We start from the raw sequence: 20,177 nt of genomic DNA on the forward strand, positions 1-20,177 counted from the left end.
AATGTCTTTAACCCCAGCGTTCAGCAAGTAGGGGCAGATGGACCTTTGTGAGTTCAAGGCCAACATGGTCTACATAGTGAGTTCCGGGACAGCCATGTCTCCATAGACTCTGCAAATAATAATAATAATAATAATAATAATAATAATAATAATAATAATAATAAACCTCTTTCGATGTTTATTAAATAAGCCTACCACCCTGTTCCCCTTCATCCCTTGTGTGGGGAGAGATGAAGGTGAAAGAAGAAGCCAGAGGAAGTGTCCACCATGCTTTATTCCTTAGCACTGAACTCTTCCTGTACATTTAGCATCTCAGGTAACACACTCCCTCCCTCGTGGGCCTCTCTGATGGGCAGTGCTGGCTTCCAACACGATAGGCAAGCACTTCCCACCGAGCTGTATCCCCAGGACCATCCTTGTAAAGCAGATATTAATTCCAGAGGAAACCCCCAAGGCTCAGGGGGAGGTCACTGCAAACTCAAGCTAACTGCATTTTATACACACGCATTTCAGAAATTTGTGCAAAATAGTGTGGGGACTAAAAAGAGTAAGGTAGTCTTTGTATTTCATTATGTATAATATCACTCCACTACAAGTCGAGACAGCACCAGATGGTAACTCTAAATTATAGCAGTCCCTGGGAGGGAGAAGTAAGAAATAAAAGGCTGCACCACAGAAGCAGTCGTGAGCAAGCAGGAGGTTGACAGGAGAAGGTGGGAGGCACAGAGGAGTTGAATTGTGTTCAACTCTTAACCCTAACAATCTAAGTATTATTGTGCTAAATCTATAAAGGAAAACTCCTCTAGACAGTCTAGATCAGGGATCTTAAACTCTTTCCACTCACCAACCCTCTTTTATGGGAGAAATGTTTATGAAAACTTAGGCAATATGAAGTACGTAGAAAATCAAAGAGCCACACCTGTGTCGTTAACGGACTCACTCTGGCCTTGGTGCACTCTGCACTGAGCATAGCTTGTCGCCACGCAACACCTCTGATTCATGGTGTGCTTGATTTCAAATTGATCTTTGCCCATTGTACGTTCAGAATTTGTACGTTACCATTGTACATTACCAATAGTTGTGATCCACATTTAGCTATGCTACCCCATACAGGGCTGTGCCTCACGTTTTAAGACCCTGTGTCCCGGGCTCATGTGTCTCTCTTATCTTCCCTATCAGATCACCAAGATGGTGAACTGCTTCACATATCAGTGTATGTGTGTGCACCTTGTGTGTGTACATGCACACACATATACTTGTGTGCAAAACTCCTCTTCGCTAACACAAATATAAACCACCGGAGACAAGAATCTTTGCTTCTTTAGCATCCTCCCCTAGCTGAGTATTCTTGCATAGACTATGTAAAAATATGGTGACGCGTCAGTGCTCCACTACGTGTGTATGAGATCCCCATTGCTCTTTTGCATGAAGGTTTTATGACGGCAGATGAGAGGAAGTTATTCGACCACCTCAAGTCGCCTCATCTGAAATACTGGGTTCCGTTCATTTGGTTTGGAAATCTTGCAACCAAAGCCCGGAATGAAGGCAGAATCAGAGACAGCGTCGATCTACAATCACTGATGACCGTAAGTGTGCGTGAACCATGAGAAAAGGGCGCTAATCAGAGATCAAGAGGGCCCTGATGTAAGGGGTCAGACCAAAAAGTCTGCTCTATTCTCTTCAGACTCCAAGGAGCCAGAAAGCCATCACCAAAACCAGTGTGTGCAGGACAAAGAGCAGGACTCCCTCAGGCCCCTTGGAAGCGTTTGCTGCCTGCACAGCACACTCTGTGAGAGGCTTATGGGAAAGTGTTAAGTCAGCTTAATGTGTCTGAAGAGACACATTGCCCTCAGGCATTTGCTAGCCCTTGCTTATGAATTCTAGAGTAAAATCCTCCTTTTCTTTCTTTCTTTCTTTTTTTCTTTTTAGTGATGGGATGAAACCCAGAGGGCCTTTTGCACACTAGGCAAGCAGTCTTCCTCTGAGCTTCAACTCCACCCGACCCCCTGCCCAAATTTGAATAGTTTAAACTTAAATCAGCCTTTAGTTACTCCAGGGAGTAAAGCAGTGTCTGGGTAAACAAAGGAGATCAGGATTCACCGGAGAGATTTATGCAGGGACTAGATAATCACCAGAGAGATTTATGCAGGGACTAGATAATCTCCCACGATAGCTCTGATGGTCTCATGTGTGGACGAGGCTAAAGTGGCTAACGGTTTTCACAGGTAATATTAGACTCCTGTCTCATACGGATAAAGATAGGAATCGATGACCCTCCGGCCTTCCTGTTACAGATATTTGCTGTTAATATGGACACTTTAAAGTTCCAGATTGTTGGGCAGAAAGCTAAGCATTTCTATGTCTTTTCTAATATCTATAGCAAGAATGTTTTTAAGGAGAGAAAAAGTGCTTGCCAATTTTTTTCCTACCAAAATAACCAGTATTCACTTATTTAAAATATTAAGGTTCTTGGCTTCTCATAAGCACCTGGGGCCAGTCTATACATTGAAGATTCTGCGTTAGGAAAATGGGTTTTATCCTTCCCTAAAACATTCCATCTTCTCTTAATATTTATAAAATGATATCTAGACATCCTCGACATTTATTGTTTTCTTTTTACAAACTGCTCCATGGAACCTTCAGTTTCTCAGAACTTTCTATTCACAGGAACCTCTGGGGCCAGCTTACCAGTCTCACAAAGGTGGCCTCAGAATTTACCAACGCACTCATCAGCGGCGTGTGTGTGTGTGTGTGTGCGTGTGTGTGCGTGTGTGTGTGTGTGTGTGTGTGTGTGTGTGTGTGTAGAGGGGGTTGTTCTGAATCACAGCTAATGTTCATTACAGTGGTTGTCATTTTAGTAAAGTATGTTTTTTTGTTTTTTTGTTTCTTTTTTTTATCTGTTTTTGGCTTAGGAAATGAATCGGTACCGCTCTTGGTGCAGCCTCTTATTTGGTTACGACTGGGTTGGCATTCCACTGGTTTACACACAGGTACCAAATACTGTGCATGGGACTGCAGTGGGGATGGGGACAGGAGATTAGGAACCCAAGGTCAACCTTGGGTGTCCATCCCCAGGAGCCCTGGGAGCCATCCACTTTATGCTTTCAGATAAGATCTCTGAGACCTAGAACTTTCCATCTTTCATTTAAACTTGCTGGCCAGTGAGGACAGCGATCTACCTATGTCCACCCCTTGCCCAGCACTGGACCTGCTGTTCTGTCATTTTACCAGGGTGCTTGGACTCGAACTCAGATCCTCACGCTGGTGCTGTAAGCACTTTATTGACTGAGCCATAGCCCCAGGCCCATGCATGCGGGGGTTGGGGGGTGCGGGGTTTGTTTGTTTGTTTTGTTTTTGTTTTCCCACCCACACACTTTGCACCCGTGGATGCCAGCACTGTGCTCTCACCCTGCCTTCTCTGTCCCAGGTCGTCACTCTCGCCGTCTACACGTTCTTCTTTGCATGCCTGATCGGACGGCAGTTCCTGGATCCCACCAAAGGCTACGCGGGACACGACTTGGACCTGTACATTCCCATCTTCACCCTCCTCCAGTTCTTCTTCTACGCAGGATGGCTCAAGGTAGTCCACAACCTCAGTGCCCAGACACTGCAACAACCCCCTGCCTTTCAGACTGTCCACACAGACCCTCCTCTGAGTGTTTGACAAATAATCAATAACCCAGGGGTAGACTTAATGCACACTGGCTCAAAGACGTGAGTGCTTTTCCACCAAGATAGAAATGGTGAGTTCAGAGGCTGGACTGCAGTGGTCCGAGGCAGTTCATTATGCAGAGAGATGAGAACACTCCTCTTACCGCTGTGGATTTTTCTCCAAGCCTCTGTGCGCTCCCACTAGGATTGCGGTAATGTAATTAAAGTGGGAACTGCACCTGTGTGGGTCTCCAGGCACAACTGGGCAGAGGAAATGACTGTGAAAGCACCAAGCCTTTGAGAGCGGACCTGAGCTTAAATGCTGTGACGGATGCTGGGTTCTGCTCCACTCCGTAAATTATTATCTGTAGCCCCCTAAGTTCCACTAGCTGCCACACGGGGGGAGGGGAGGACACATTCCATTTTCAAAACAACTCATCTGGATTAAAAGCAGAAACATCAGGATTAGCGATGACATTTCCTTTTGCCTAAAAGCTAAAAGCGTGTCAGAGCAGTGAGAGAAGTTTGCCCAGTCATGAGTGTGGAATTGTGTCTGTCCCCACCACCACCACCCCCACCACCTCCGCCCCTCCCCAGATGTAAGTCTGTAAACATCAGGAGCCTGATGTGCCATCACTCTCAGGATGTGACAGAAAAAAAAAAAAAAAAAAAAAGCCAAAGGCAACAGTTCCCTCAGTACATTGACACCCAGTAATACTTTCAGGGAGATTAAAGAAACAAAGTTTCCAAATACTTGGCCTTTCAAAGGTCACACAGGTGTGGTCAGGCCTTTGGGTTGGGACAGACTCCTTTCAAGTAGTGCTTCTTTCATTGGCTTGGATCTTCATAAGTATGTTGGCATTTCTTTTTTTTTTAAAGATTTATTTATTTATTAAATATGAGTACACTGTAGCTGTCTTCAGACACACCAGAAGAGGGCATCAGATCTCATTACAGATGGCTGTGAGCCTCCATGTGGTTGCTGGGAATTGAACTCAGGACCTCTGAAAGAGCAGCCGGTGCTTTTAACCACTGAGTCATCTCTCCAGCCCAGGCTGGCATTTCAAATCGGACTCCAGTGACAAGTAGCATGTCCTTCAAATGGCAACAATGTTTTTAACCAGATGGTCATGATTACTAATAACATTTACTCACTTTCTTGGAGTGAGAGAGAGCAAGAGAGAGGGATGGTTCTGTTAGACAGAAAAGTGGGCTTTACCCTTTTCAGCGTAGTCACCACAGCTGACCCCAGTGCTCAACCACACCATCATCACCCTGTTCCATTGTTTGGTTTGTCCTTTGTCATTGTGCCAAGCTTAATTGTCTGTGTGTGTGTGTTGGTAGTAAGTGTTCAGTGGAACCACAAAGAGGTTAATGGCTCCTTTTTCTGGTGAGATGTCTAAGTCCCTTTCTTCTACAAACCATTTTTAGAAACACACAAGTGTGGCTCTGTTCAAGATAAGCCAGTGAAATAAAAGTGTAGTTCCCACACCTGTAGACTGTGTCTCTGTTTCCAAAGAACCGCTCTATCCAAAGTGTAGGAAGCACACCTCGATCTTTCTTACTGCAAATGGTGCTCTCTAGGAAAGTAACCCTCATGACCTACTCAATGCACAGATGGGTCATTTTGACTCTGAAATATAGTCTGCAATAACATATATAAGACTGATGTATGAAACTGAGAAATAGGAATAGAACAAAAATATTCATAGGGCTGAAATAATGGCCCATTTAATTTAAGCAAAACCTTGAGCAAGCAGAGGAAGACAGCCCTCACAACACAATGAAGGACTCTCACAGTCTCTATGATGAGACATCCTCTGCCCAAGTGGTCTCTGCTCTAGCTCTCTGCTTCCCCACCCTGGCCATGCTCTGAGAACGTCTGAGAGCTTTATTCAGGGCTGTTGCCTGGGTCCGCCCTCACTGAGAGTAAATTAGAGTATTTGGGGGAGGGACCCAGGCATCTGTTTGCTGGAGTGTGTTTTGTTTTGCTGATTTTTGTTGAACTTCAGGGAGGGTGATTCCCATGAACAATGGAGATTGGGGATAGCAGCTAGGTGTTTTAGCTTAAATGCTGAAAGCCAAGAAGATACAGTTTCTTATTTTTTAGTGTGTGTGTGTGTGTGTGTGTGTGTGTGTGTGTGTGTGTGTATGAGTGTGTGTATGTGTGTATGTGTGTGTATGTGTGTATGTGTGTGTGAGTGTGTGTGTGTGTGTGTGTGTAGTGTGGTACATGCATGTGAGTGTGCAGAAGTGTGCACCGTACTTAATGCATGTGGAGGCCAGAGCACAGGTTGAGTGTCTGCCTCTTCCTCTGTCTCTCTCTACCCTATTGCCTTGAAAGATTTCTCACTCCATGGCCAGCTTAGCATTCTACTAGGCTGGCTGGCCAGAGAACTCTCAGAATAGAACCCTCTTCATCCCTCCGTTGCTGGTGTTACAAGTTTGCTCAGTCAAATCTGGCTTTTCACACGGGTGCTGGGAGGTTGAACTCAGGATCCTGGGTTTGCAGCTTAAGCACTCTTATCCAGCGAGTCAACTCCCTGACCCCAAGTGGGTAGAGTTTCTACCAAATGGTCTCAGAATCTAGAAATTAATGAAACACTCTCCTCTCTCTCTCTCTCTCTCTCTCTCTCTCTCTCTCTCTCTCTCACACACACACACACACACACACACGTAAAAAAAATCAAAGAAAACTGTTGAAAAAGGTTATATTTGACATCTAAGGCTCATGTTTAAAAGGCCATTCCATTCAGGAACGTGGTAAGAATAGTTACTATTGACCCAATATTAGATGATATATCTAACCAGAAACCAGCTAGATGTCTCCCAGAAGGACAGCTAATGTATTAGACACAGTTAAATCTCCACCCTGTTTCCATCTTGCCTCTGGCTCTCAGGTGCGGTCTAAACGGAGCAGTTGTGTCTCACAACAGATACTGTATTTCTATTGCTTTAATGTGATTTACCTTTCATTGCTGTCCGACCACACATTATCAACTGGGGCTCCCCGGAGCTCCTGGCTTCCCTGGGGTAGGACAGCACCATCAAATAAGCAGTCAGGTCCATTTGCAGAGAAGGGCCTATGAAGAGGCTTGCCCACTGGTAAACATCTGTAGAATAGCCCACTACCCATAGGCTCCATATTTTAAAACCGACAGTGAGCAATCACCTGGGGTGGGGTGAACCGCAAGCTCCTCAGTCTTCTCCCGAGCTGCTTCCAATCACCCCGTGTTGTCAACTGCAGGTTGCCGAGCAGCTGATCAACCCTTTCGGGGAAGACGACGACGACTTCGAAACAAACTGGTGCATTGACAGAAACCTGCAGGTTAGAGGGACTCCTCCATCCTCTGTGAACAGTAACCATAAATCACGCGTGAACAGACCACACGCAGGTCCCCTGGCTTGAGAGCGCTAGGCAAACACTGCATGCACTGGATGTTCCTGTGGGAACCTGGAAAGTCCCGGACCTCATCTCCATTGCAATTAAGTCGCTTTTCCCTGTGAGAAACTGTCTGCATAATCTGCCCTCTTCCATCCAGTACAGAGCAACGTCTTAACTCATCTCCTTGCCGTCTCTGACTTGTCATCTAGAGAGATTAGCAGCGACACAGACTGATATACAGACATGATCTGTGTGAATTCATGAACGTAACCCACCAGCCCCCAGTCATCAGATGTGCAGGGTGCAGCCTGAGCTGCACTAGCCTCTTTCTCACGTGTGCGGTCATGGTGGAGCTCCTTAGCCCACCCCGCTGCTCACGAAGGCTGGAGGCCATTCTCTTTCTATGGAGGGCTCCCTTCAGAACCTCTGTCTGAAGCCTCCACCCATCCATCTGTTTGAGGCCCTGCCAGTCTGTCAGGGAGGAAGCATACTGTTTCCCTCTCTGTCAAAACCGGATTCCCAGAGGCTTAATAGTTTATCTGTCACTCTGTCTAAGCCAAGGCAGAGAGGCCGTTACTGCTGCACGGGTCTGCTGATACACTGCTTTTCCAAGTACACGAATGGAGCCAGGTCCAGTGGCATATGCCTGCAACCTCAGGACTGGCTAGGCTGAGAAAGGAGATTTGCAAGTTCAAAAGTAGCTGGGGACACAGGCCGAGACCCTGTTTCAAAGAAAGAGAGAGGGGCTGGGGCCGAAGATAGGACATATAGGAAGCAGAAGAAGGTAGAGGTGGTTTGTGGGGTCGCAGAGGGAAGGACATTGAATGTTCATCTCTATACTGCCTGGAGTTGAATGGTGGCTGTCAGGGAGCCACTGAGACAGTACTGTATCTGGGGAAAGAACAATGAGAAAGGAATCTTGCAGGTGACATGAAGTGCCACGCATGTGGACAGAGGGTGAACAGGAGCTTCCACAGCTCCATTCACACCGGTGCCCGGCATTCATAAACAGGAAAGAACATGCACACCTTCCCGCAGAGACCTGCGTGCAGCAAGTCTGTCTTTGGGCTTTCTGATTTTCCCTCAGACCCTGCCCTGTTCTCCAACTCCAGCTCGAAACTCCTCCCGCCTAGGCTGCTCTAACAATCCGACAACAATTCCAGGTCTCTCTTCTGGCTGTGGATGAAATGCACATGAGTTTACCCAAGATGAAGAAGGACATTTACTGGGACGACTCTGCTGCTCGGCCACCGTACACGCTGGCAGCGGCTGACTACTGTATACCTTCCTTCCTGGGCTCAACAATCCAAATGGGGTAAGCATGGTTTTAAAACCTTGGCTACTCTGGAGAATTTAAATTTTTACTGTATGTATATATGCATGTATGCATGTATGTATGTATGATGTGATAGGCACATGCCATGTTGTGTGTGTGGAGGTCAGAGGGCAAGTCTGTAGGGTCAGCTCTCTCCACACACGTCCATATGGATTCCAGAGACACTGGGATCATCAGGTTTACGTACCCACATGATACAGACATGTTCCCAAGGCCATCTCTAAGCTGAGTTCCATACATATATGCAGTGAAATATGATCTTATCCACCCCCAACTTCCCCTCAACTTCCCCAATATCTTCCCCAAAACATCTGCCTTTTAACTTCATTGTTTCTTTTTCTTTCTTTCTTCTCGTCCTCCTGCTCTTCCTCCTCTTTTTCCTCCCTTCAAAATCTGATTAATGCTGTCAATATATGTGCTAAATATGGGAAACACATCAGGGGCTCAAAAAAGGATGATTCTCCCCCCAACACACACAGCTCAACAGTAAGGGGTGGGGCCTTAGAAGCAACTACCACCCCACCCCCACCCTGGCCATCGCTGCTGCAATTCAGGCCGGCTTTATGCTATGCAGGTCTAGTGATTTTGAAGCAAGTTGCTAGTGTGCGTTCTCCTGCTCCAGCAGTGTCCTGGCCCCGACTCCCCATGCTCAGGTATCTAGTTTCTGTCCTCTACCTGTAAAGTTTTGCTTCATCTCAGACACCTCCAAATCCGAGTTCGTAATGGGCCCCTGTTCCAAAAGGGCCTCTGAAGCCAAAAGCCCTTTGAAACCCAAAGCAAAGGTTGGCCGTGGGAAGTGGCATTTCAGGAGCTGAGGTAAACAGTGAGAGAGATCCAGGCAGCAGGACAGTGAGGTAGGTGCCCTCTTTACAGAAGGTTGCTCACAACAACACAGACTTGTTTCCAAGGCTGGTCTCTTCCATTGGTCCAGGCCAGCATGCTCCTCCTCCTTCCCAGCATGCTCCTCCTACTTCCCCCAGACTACCGCTCAGTCCTGAGGAGGAGCAGCGGCCTGTTGCTGGCCCTCCTCAGCAAATCCAGTTCCTTCTCAGTCACAGAGTGTCACCGCCATCTAGCAAGCCTCTCAGTTTCCAAAATCAATAACACGTTTTTCTGTGAGCTTGCTTTTAGCTAATTAAATATGCTCTGTCCTTTCCCCAGCTCCCTCCACGGAAGAACACAATGTATCTGAAGCTCTACCTCACAGAGTAAAGGAGACAGACACTAGAGCCAGAGTCTGGGAATCTGCTCCACACTCTGTGCCCCTTTCTAATGACCATTCAGTTGTTTCTGCACAACGGTTAAAGTTATTGAAGGGAATGCAAGAATTTTGTATGATCTACATATTTGCTCTGATCATAATTTTGCCAACTCCTCAAAAGGAATTAAATTGTTTTTCCTATTCCTAAATTTGGAAACATAGACAGTTGACAAGATCTTTGAGACGATGTCTGCTCCAGCAGATGATGGGGAATAATAAATGAGATTACAACTATAAAATACTGTAGACATGGTTACAGAATACTATTGTTATTATCAGTCAGGCCTCTGACTTGTGGGTTCCAGACTAAGTCACAGAAAGACTAAATAACTCTTAAGTTCTTTTTCCTATTAAATCAACTGTAGGGACAGAAAATAAAACAAATGGGAGAAAAGCAAAAGATGTAATATTTAAAACTGTAGAAAAATATCAGTTGTCAAAGAGAAGGCCTCTCATCAAAATGACTGACTTATCTGCCTTGTGGAGAGGGGCACAAGGGAAAGCCAGCAGAAGCAAGCACAGTAGAGTGGGAGGAGGACAGTAGATACCAGACTGTAAAAGATCCAGCTGGACTCCGCTAGAACCGACTAATCAGAGAAACCATTAGACAACGGCTCACCTGCTCTGGCTTTCTGCAAGAGTGAGGGCCGTGGAAGGAAAACTTCACACTCCAGAGAATTTCCCTGTGGGAACACAGGCTACAGGAGGTCAGGCCTTCACAGAACCACATTTGTGCGCCATGATTGCCGATGCTTCCTGTGGTTGTGGTACTTAATGTTTCTAGTCACCTGAGACAGAGAAAAGTGCAAATCAATGGACATAAAAGGGGACACTCTCGGGTCCCACCTAGAAACTAGCCGGTTTGGGGGAATGACTTACTCCAGAGGTTTGGGGGATGTGAGGGGTTTAAGGTTGTCTAATCTTTCTCTTCCTGTTCAGGGTCTCTCTACCAAGGCTCGGTTTTCAGGCAGCCTCTCCTCAAGAAGGCAGCTAGCTGCTCCAAGCCTGTAACCCCCACAATCCCACGGAAAGGGTACACGATTCTTTCCAACTTTCCAAACTCAAGTGCTGGTTCACCACGGTTGACTGGGCTCGACTAGCATATCCATTCTCAAACGAACAATAGACAGAGGGAAGGCACAGTGATTTAGGTAGCCCAGGCTGGCTCATGAGTCCCTGCAGATGAGTATATGAAATCCATTCTTCAATGAGGAAAATTTTAATCAGATTCTGTTAAAAGCAGCGGTTCTTGACCTTCCTAACACTTTGACCCTTTAATATAAGTCTTCATGCTGTGCTGACCCCCAACCATCAGATTATTACGTTACTACTTCATAACTGTAATTTTGCTACTGTGAATTATAATATAAATATCTGCTGTACAGGATGTATTTTCATTGTTACGAACTGATCCAAAGGGACTGAAACCCACAGGTTGAGGAGTACAGTCCAGATACATTTAATTCAGAATTCAAATTTGGCTTACCTCTTTATATCACCTTTTCAGACGTGTAGTCACAATTCCCGTGAGCCAGAAATTCTAAAATCAAGAAAATGTCCTTGAACGCGGAGCCAAAGTACCACACAAGGGCAGGCTGGGGAACTGTTCTGCTCCTCTTCAACACAGTCAGAATGACTTCCGCATTCACACATTACGCACCTCCACATGAAAAAGAGTTCCCTTTGTTGTCGGTGTTAAACACATTCAGACCACAGGTTTTCTTCCTCCGTGCTAGCTATGCGTAATGAAATGCCACCCCCTTAAATCCGCAGTACAAACTCACACTATGCATTTGCTTGTACCATCCCATATAGAATGCATTCATTCATTTACCCAAGTAAGTTTTTTTTCCAGATTCCTACTAGGTAGTAAATTGTGTGCCAGATGCTAATCATAGGCGTAAGAAAGAGTAGGGAAGAAATCGGGAGGGGATGTGTTAAATGTCATCCAAAGACATGAAGTCCTAGGAGAGTGGAAAGGGGGTCGGGCTGGCCTAGGAGGGGCGAGGTTGGGTGCCATGAAGGAGGACCGGGTGGTGCCTGAAAGGCTCACATCGTCCAGCACCATGCTGTTTTAATCCAGAGGCAGCCTTGGCAAAGCCCATCTGCCTCTTTTCAACCAGATCTAAAAAGTACTCTTTAAAAATCCTGTTTCGAAGATTCTAATATCAAATCAGTCCTGATGTTCTATCTTCCAACTCTGTATAAATCGTGTTTCTTAAGAAGCTTCAAAATCAAAACTTGTAAGTCCGAAAAAAAGAACCAAAAAAAAAAAAAAAAAAAAAAAACTCGGAAAGGAGGACTGGGGATGGGGAGACGGATCAGAAGTAGCTAAAGCTCTTACCGTGCAAGCAGAAGGACCCAATGTAGGGTCCCCAGCACCCAAAGACACGTAAAGACACCTGCAGTACACACACCTATGATCCCAGTGTTCCCACGGCAAAACAGGAAACACACAGAAGGATCTCTGGCAGCTCCAGAGCCAGCTGGACTGATGGACACGGCCGTGAGGGACAGTCTCAAGGACTGGAAGGACCAACACTAGGTTGTCCTCTGATCTACACACACACATACACACACACACACACACACAGCGGCACTTATACACATGAACACACACATACCCAGAATCTGAATGAAATACCCAAATTAGAAATGATTGTTATATTTAATAACTCTTCATAATTGTCATATAACCACCAATCTCTATTTGGCAAGCCACCCCGTGAACTAACTGAACAATGACACAGTCCTTTTCCATGTTTGAAATCTCTCCATTATCTCACCTGAGGTCAGTTTAGTTAAGTTCTTAGTTTGCTCTTTTGTCCTGATAGGAGAAGTTTCTATTTTAATGAAGGCATCTTTGTTAGTTTAACCACAAAGACACTATCAACCAAGATGAAGAAAACTTCTGAAACCAGCCAAAAGAAGAACTGTCCACAAAATGCACAAGAACACACACCCAAACCCTAAGTGAACAGTGGTCTTGGCAGGGCAGTAATAAAGACTGACAAGCCATGTCTGCAATCCCAGCACATGAGGAGTTAAGGCCAGCCTAGGGCTATAGAGTGAGGAGACCCAGTTTCAAAACTAACCAACTAGTTAATGAGAAAATAAAACAAGATCTGTCCCTAGTGTGATGCTTAAATATAAACACTGTTTGTTTATATATATATGTATATATATGTATATATATATATATGTGGAGAATGCTTTTATCGTCATGTGACAGCATCATGGATCACTCTAGATTTCCATTTTTATTTACTTGACGTTACCCATTACACAAATATTGGAGATAATGAGGAATATAGTGTACGGAAATTGAAATATGAGACCTTAAGTCTCATAACTCCCTTTAATCCTTTCATGAAAATCAAAACAACAGAAAAAAAGAACCAGTAATCCCTCAAGAGTTTTAGAAGAACACCAACGAGCTGTCCACTGTGACAGATGGCTCCAGCCTTGTGGAGTGGAGCCCACAGCGTATCAGCAGTGGTTGTTTTCCTTGCAACTGACCTAAAGTATGCTCATGCATATGCATGCAGACTGCTCACAGCTCTCATTTAAATAATATGCCACTCCTCCAAACATTTGTAGTAATTTTCTAGAAGGATCCATGTGGTAAAAGGACCTACTTAGTAAAGGGGAAAAATAGCCCAGTCTGCTAAGAATTCCTTCTAGTTAGGAACTTATTTTGGAAAACCTCATCATTTGTATTGAAAATGATGACTCATTTATCTGTCTTTCTGGCAAAACTTCTAAGCATGTTTCCCATGCCATAATCCCCACCTTATAGTTATACAAACTTACACTCAATGTATACAAAGTGTTCAGGCTGGTACAACAGATACTAATTCTCACACCAGAAAATGCATATTGTAGCAGGCAAAGGTCTTGCTAAAGTTCCTTAAATGCATTTCTTTTAATTTTTTTCTTTTCAATAATTGTATTTCTAGACTGGTATTTTCAGTAATCATTTCTTAGCCAATATGTTCAAATGGTTTCTTTTAGCTTTATAAGAAAATACATAGTCTGGTAGATACAATTTCATGCTTATGTTATAAACCACTAAAAATAGCTCAAGTTCCAAATCACTAACTTCCTCAAAAATGTGCTCTTGGCTCATTGATTTCCTTCCCCCAATGGACCAGAGAGGATGGAGTGGCCTTCCAAAGAGTATGAATGTGCACTGTTCACCATTGCCATGGGGACTCTTCCGCCTGCCAACACGGGGTCACCTTGGGCGCTCAGTTCTCACCTTTAAATAGTATCAGGTGTGCACGGCTGAATTATCTTTGCCAAGAGGACATCTGCAGAATACAATAGTGTTAGGGGGTGAGGGGGCTGGGCTGTAGTGCTTCCATCAAGCCGTGGGGCCTGTGACGTCATAACCGAGGTAGTATCATGCAGTTAGATATGCCTCAGGAAAGGTTTGGAAGACCAAATTTGACATAACTCTTGGTCTGAACTCTTAAATAGATCACAAAGAGGTGGTGGGAAGGTCGAGGCTCTAGGACAGTTTCCAACCTGAGTGACTCCCAAGATGCTCCACACACAGGAACTGTCCACCAGAAGGCTGGGTATTCACAACATTGTGGTCATTAACTTTTCCTCATAACCCTTAGCCCCTTGTCTCCCAGTTCAGCATGAGGGTTACTGGTCCATTTGTAAATCTGTAGTTACAGCTTTGGCCGTCATTCTACCATGCATGAGTGCTACAGCCCACCCAGAGGAGTGTGTCAGCAGAGGGACCAAGGCTTGGATTTCAGGTAGAGAACAGATTGAGCGCGACAGACAGACACAAACTTGAGGTGTGTGTTGCTGCAAAAAGCTTTACTTCTTGGCACAGATTTAAGCAGTTAGAACAGGTACATCATAATGGGCAATCATCCAGCTCTTATTCATCACCCCACCAAATGTCCCTTGCAAGGAGGAAAGCTGAACGTACAGTTCAGGAAACAATTCTCAGCTGCAAACAATAGTTTAGAAAACTGCAGTTATGGGGTTGGGGATTTGGCTCAGTGGTAGAGCGCTTGCCTAGCAAGCGCAAGGCCCTGGGTTTGATCCCCAGCTCCGAAAAAAAGAATAGAAAGAAAAAAAAGAAAACTGCAGTTATACTGCCAGACTTGTGGGCACCAGATATGCATTCAACATTTACCTTTATTTTAATAAAGTTTAAAGTCTATGTTTATGGCCCCCCAAGATAATATGGAAACTTTTGTAACCATTCTATAATTTCTTTTATTTCTTGCTCAATGTTAGTTTCTTTTTTCCTTCTAGTTAACTCTTGATGTTTGCTCAACTTGTTGGGACTTATCCATGATCTTTCTAAAAGAGTCACTACTGTTCTGAATCATGCTAAGCAAAACTTTCCCAAAGTGGGGGAAAGGCTTTTCTGGAACAGTCATGTTCTTAATAGCTGCAATTTCTCTCCTATTCGCTGGGAACTAATGGGTGCAGCCGTTGAGTTTATCAGGATCATGATGGTGTGAGACGTTTCCGTCTCTGAACTTTCAGTTCCTGAGACATCTAAAGGTACATGGCCATCTTCTCACACTGCTATTTTTTTTTTTTTTCGGAGCTGGGGACTGAACCCAGGGCCTTGCCCTCGCTAGGCAAGCGCTCTACCGCTGAGCTAAATCCCCAACCCCTATATTCTTAAAATCAGATATTGTTGACAGGCTTAAAGTTGCTAAGATCACCAAGGCTACAACACAGAAGGCACCTCCACTGCAAGCGTAGACCCTAGTCATCGTCTTTTTGTAGGGAGACTGCCAGGACCTCCAGGAGGCCAAGCCATTCCAGGCACAGGCCTCTGTTCTGGATAGAAACGAAGCACAAGAGCTTCCTCACACAGACTCCACTGGAGTGGGTGTTCCGGTCGCTCTGTTGCCTGGGTCTGACTGCTCCCCTGCATGTGCCTGGCAGGTTCTCGGGCTCCTCCCCAGAACTTGCCGGTGGTGTAGCCTCCCCAACATTGAGAGCGCCACAGTTTCAAAACAGTCAAGCTGACAGGAGAAACGGAACTCCACCTATTAAGTCCCACTCTCCTAACCTCCGAGTTTCAATTATGTTAAGAGGACTTTTTATTATTTGAATTCTAATCGTCAAAACACCACTCCAAAAGTGGAAAAAGGAAGGCCAGTGAGGTGGGGTTTGTCTCTCAACTTCCCAAAGCTCTGTAATTACACCATGACGATAGTGAGGACAGACCTGCTTTGAAAACAGAACAGAAGACATGAAGTCTTCCAGGTCATTTGCAGGGGCCTGCTCTGGTCTTTATACCCTGCACACACACTAAGAAACGGGCACTGTGCCGTGGCCTTTGGAAGCCAGGCTCTTGTGTCTTCATTGTTAAAGTAACATGGGATGGAACTTATTCTGCACCGTGAACAGACTTTTCTAGAGTCGACACTGCTCATGCCCTTAGTGCTTGTGTCTGACGGTTTTGTAGGTGTTCAACAGACATTTTTAAATGCCAGGTCTTGTTATCCTTTTTCAACATTGAATATGAAATCAGCTCCCACTGAGACATCTCCCTGCTTTGCCCTTTGCTTTCCTTTTATGCTTCTTTCAAAAGTGTCCATATGGGACAACCTTGCTCATTCCCATGTGTCCTGTACCTGTGTATGGGTGACTCACAGAAGTAGCAATGTATAGCTACTGGCAGAGACAAATAATCCTGAAAGGCCAGGGCAGGACAGAGAGGTCTCCTAGCTCATGTAGTCAGCACTGGCTTCCTGCCCTGAATTTCCCAGCTTCTGCCAGCCCTTGTACATCCTCTCCACACCCAGCCAGTGCCCCAGTCTGTTAACTAGCTGCTAAGTCATCCTATCTAAGGTTTTCAACTATCTGGGGAAGCTCCCAACTGCAGTGACAGTTTTTAAAGAACTCTTTCAAAGAAGAAAAAGGCCTTTACTGGCAAGTGTTTTTGCCACTTGCTCTGGCCCCTGGGGACCGCTTCTAAGAGTTCCCAGTGACTGACAATCCCTTTCACACCCTTTGTTCTTCAAAGTTCTCTGATGTGTGCCACCCTTTCAACTCCAAGAAACATAAAAGGCAGGTAAAAATGTCACAGCTACCAGTTTGCCCTGTGTGGTGTTAAGTCACAGAGAGCCATGCGAGTCTCCCAACATGGCAGGGCTAGTGTCCATCCTCCCCCTCAAATTCCCAGAGTTGTTTGTCCTACATGAAATGACTCTTTCTCTCCACCTCTCTAAACTGGTGGCTTCGTGGCACCTCCTGGGAATGTCCTCCTGTCTTGAATTGCCTGCCTATCTTGATTCAAATGAGTTCTGAAATAACTGGCTGTTTCAGGTGATCCTCCCTAACAGTGGGAATGTTTCTGCCCTAGCATGTAATGCTTTGGCTGTGGTTGCTTAAATGCTATCATACCAGGGCCTCTGGCGAGTACTAAAAATACACTTTAAAAGTTAAATGTAGCTGCTGGTATGCTCAATCCCCAACATCTCACCAACCAGGTATGTACTGCAGTATCCCGGTACTAGGGAAGTGGAAACAATGGATACATCTGAACAAGCAGATACATCTGAAGTCTCTCTGCATAATGAGATCAAGAACAACTTAAGTGGGGCTGGGGATTTAGCTCAGTGGTAGAGCGCTTACCTAGGAAGCGCAAGGCCCTGGGTTCGGTCCCCAGCTCCGAAAAAAAGAACCAAAAAAAAAAGAACAACTTAAGTACACTGGACTTTGTCTCAATGTTTTTACCTACCCTCTAATCTTCAGGCCATTCTGGTTTTTTGTTTTTTTTTTTAAGATTTATTTACTTATTTTATGTATGTGAGTACACTGTAGCTGTCTTCAGACACACCAGAAGAGGGCATCAGATCCCATTACAGATGATTGTAGCCACCATGTGGTTGCTGGGAATTGAACTCAGGATTTCTGGAAGGGCTGTCAGTGCTCTTAACCACTGAGCCATCTCTCCAGCCCCCATTCTGTTCTTAAACCGAGTTTCTGCATATCAGAACATCAAAGCACATTGTACATACACACACACACACACACACACACACACACACACACACACACACACAACATACAGACACAGGTCATGGCTTTTAGAGAAAGGAAAGGGTAGGCATTGAGTGTCAGCAAAATTCTTTGGTGCAGCCCGCACTTAGAAGAAAGATCACTCTTCTAGAATAATGGAGACTTGTGCTGTGGCTCAGGCCTGGCACACGGACCTCAAGGACACCCCTCATTACTCTATCATGAGATCCGTGAGACCCCTGGTGTCCCACTAAAGGCCCAGTTTCAGGCCAATGGTGTGAGTCCCCTCCAAGGCGTTTTTTCTACCCTATGAGCTCATCAACATCGCTGTCCATGTAGCCTTTTCAGTGCAGGCAATAGCAAAACCAGACAGTTTCAGCCTGAGAGACAAAGCCCGGACCCTCACAGCACACCTGAAGACTGTCATCCCGGCCAGGACTAACACCATCTGTTTCACACCACCTCAAACGCAGGCTAATTCCCGCACCCTTGTTCATCTAAGTCACTGCTTTCTCGGGAAATGTCTCATGTCTTCTTCATCTACGCAGGTCTAATTCTTTGTTGAAAAAAAATCGCTGGGGTTGGGGATTTAGCTCAGTGGTAGAGCGCTTGCCTAGGAAGCGCAAGGCCCTGGGTTCAGTCCCCAGCTCCGAAAAAAAAGAACCAAAAAAAAAAAAAATTGCTGGCACAAAAACTTAATTTCAAGCGTAGATGTTTGTATCTATGCCTTCTTCCTCCTTGAAAATTGTAATAAGGCATATGATGTAACAAATTGTTCATGGCTGAGGCTTGATAACGTTAGCCATAAAACTTAGCAGGTAAATCCTGTATCAACACCACAGTCTTAGGAGGCAGGGAAGTGTCACCCAGCGGGTCTCCTCAGCAGGGCTCTGCTTGCTTGAACTCAGGATTTCTGGAAGGGCAGTCAGTGCTCTTAACCACTGAGCCATCTCTCCAGCCCCCATTCTGTTCTTAAACTGAGTTTCTGCATATCAGAACATCAAAGCACATTGTACATACACACACACACACACATACACACACACACACACACACACAACATACAGACACAGGTCATGGCTTTTAGAGAAAGGAAAGGGTAGGCATTGAGTGTCAGCAAAATTCTTTGGTGCAGCCCGCACTTAGAAGAAAGATCACTCGTTCTAGAATACTGGAGACTTGTGCTGTGGCTCAGGCCTGGCACACGGACCTCAAGGACACCCCTCATTACTCTATCATGAGATCCGTGAGAACCCTGGCGCAAGGCCCTGGGTTCAGTCCCCAGCTCCGAAAAAAAGAACCAAAAAAAAAAAAAATTGCTGGCACAAAAACTTAATTTCAAGCGTAGATGTTTGTATCTATGCCTTCTTCCTCCTTGAAAATTGTAATAAGGCATATGATGTAACAAATTGTTCATGGCTGAGGCTTGATAACGTTAGCCATAAAACTTAGCAGGTAAATCCTGTATCAACACCACAGTCTTAGGAAGCAGGGAAGTGTCACCCAGCGGGTCTCCTCAGCAGGGCTCCCCACTGTGGGTCTGCTTGCTTATCTGTGCCCCCCCCCCCCCCCCCCCCCCCGTCTGACTTAGGAGCTTATTGTGATTGCTGTAGGTCAGTGTACCTCTCCACCACACTAGTGTTCAGGTGGAGTTTTTAATCCTTTTTCACACTTACTTGGAGTGTGTGTGTGAATGTATGTGTATAAAGTGTATATATGTGTGTTTGTATGTCTAGTGTGTATAGTATATATGTGTATTTGTGTGTTTGTATGTGTATGAATGTGTATATATGGGTATATGGGTGTGTTTCTGTATGTATTTGTGTCTATACATGTGTGTGAATGTATGTGTATAAAGTGTGTATATGTGTGTTTGTATGTCTAGTGTGTATAGTGTATATGTTTATGAATGTGTATATATATATGTGTGTATATATGTGTTTGTGTTTATATTTGTGTGTGTATATGTGTGTATACGTGTGTGTGTGTGTGTGTGTGTGTGTTGAGCGTAACAGGCCTTTGTGTATATATGGAGTCAGAGGATAACTTACCAATACCTACCTGTTCTCCCCTTCCACCATGTGGGTTCCAGAGATCAAACTCCACCCATCAATGTAGGTGGCAAATGCCCTTATCTTGCTGGTCCATTTTGTTTTGTCTTGTTTTGTTTATTTGATTTTTCCTTTTGAGTCACGAAGTTCCAAATCAATATTAATACAGAGTTTTGTTCTAGAAGACAAACTCTTGAGAGTTAGGGTACCTTGGATGTAGTTAAAGGGAAACAAACCAAATGAATTGTCAATGTCCCAAGAAGAGAGTATATGCCGGCCTGTAAAGAGTATGCTAGCATGACCTCCTGTCCTCAGAGCACCTCCGGTTGTAGGGAGCGACTGTATTTTCCACTCCTCTGGTCCTCCCCAGCTAAGTAGATTGCTGTAAAGTGTGACTAATTAGGTCCTGTGAGCTGACCTAATGAAACCCAAGGAGCAGGGTCACTGGGGCCACCAAAGCATGAGTCTGCATCTCCC

The 20,177-nt window shown here is 45.1% G+C and overlaps 1 protein-coding gene across 6 annotated transcripts in view; it reads left to right on the forward strand.

Annotated features, from left to right (window-relative positions):
* The window catches only part of Best3 (bestrophin 3), a 49,142-nt gene that overhangs the window by 18,192 nt on the left and 10,773 nt on the right, over nt 1-20,177 (forward strand). For all 6 annotated transcript variants that reach the window (NM_001191783.2, XM_087557254.1, XM_087557251.1 and 3 more), the window contains 5 exons: nt 1,432-1,586; nt 2,913-2,990; nt 3,428-3,580; nt 6,899-6,979; nt 8,200-8,351. In NM_001191783.2, the coding sequence (NP_001178712.1) occupies nt 1,432-1,586; nt 2,913-2,990; nt 3,428-3,580; nt 6,899-6,979; nt 8,200-8,351 (619 nt within the window). The remainder of the gene's footprint in view (nt 1-1,431; nt 1,587-2,912; nt 2,991-3,427; nt 3,581-6,898; nt 6,980-8,199; nt 8,352-20,177) is intronic.

This window comes from Rattus norvegicus, chromosome 7 (assembly GCF_021556685.1).
Source record: "Rattus norvegicus strain SHRSP/BbbUtx chromosome 7, alternate assembly SHRSP_T2T, whole genome shotgun sequence".
NCBI lineage: Eukaryota > Metazoa > Chordata > Mammalia > Rodentia > Muridae > Rattus > Rattus norvegicus.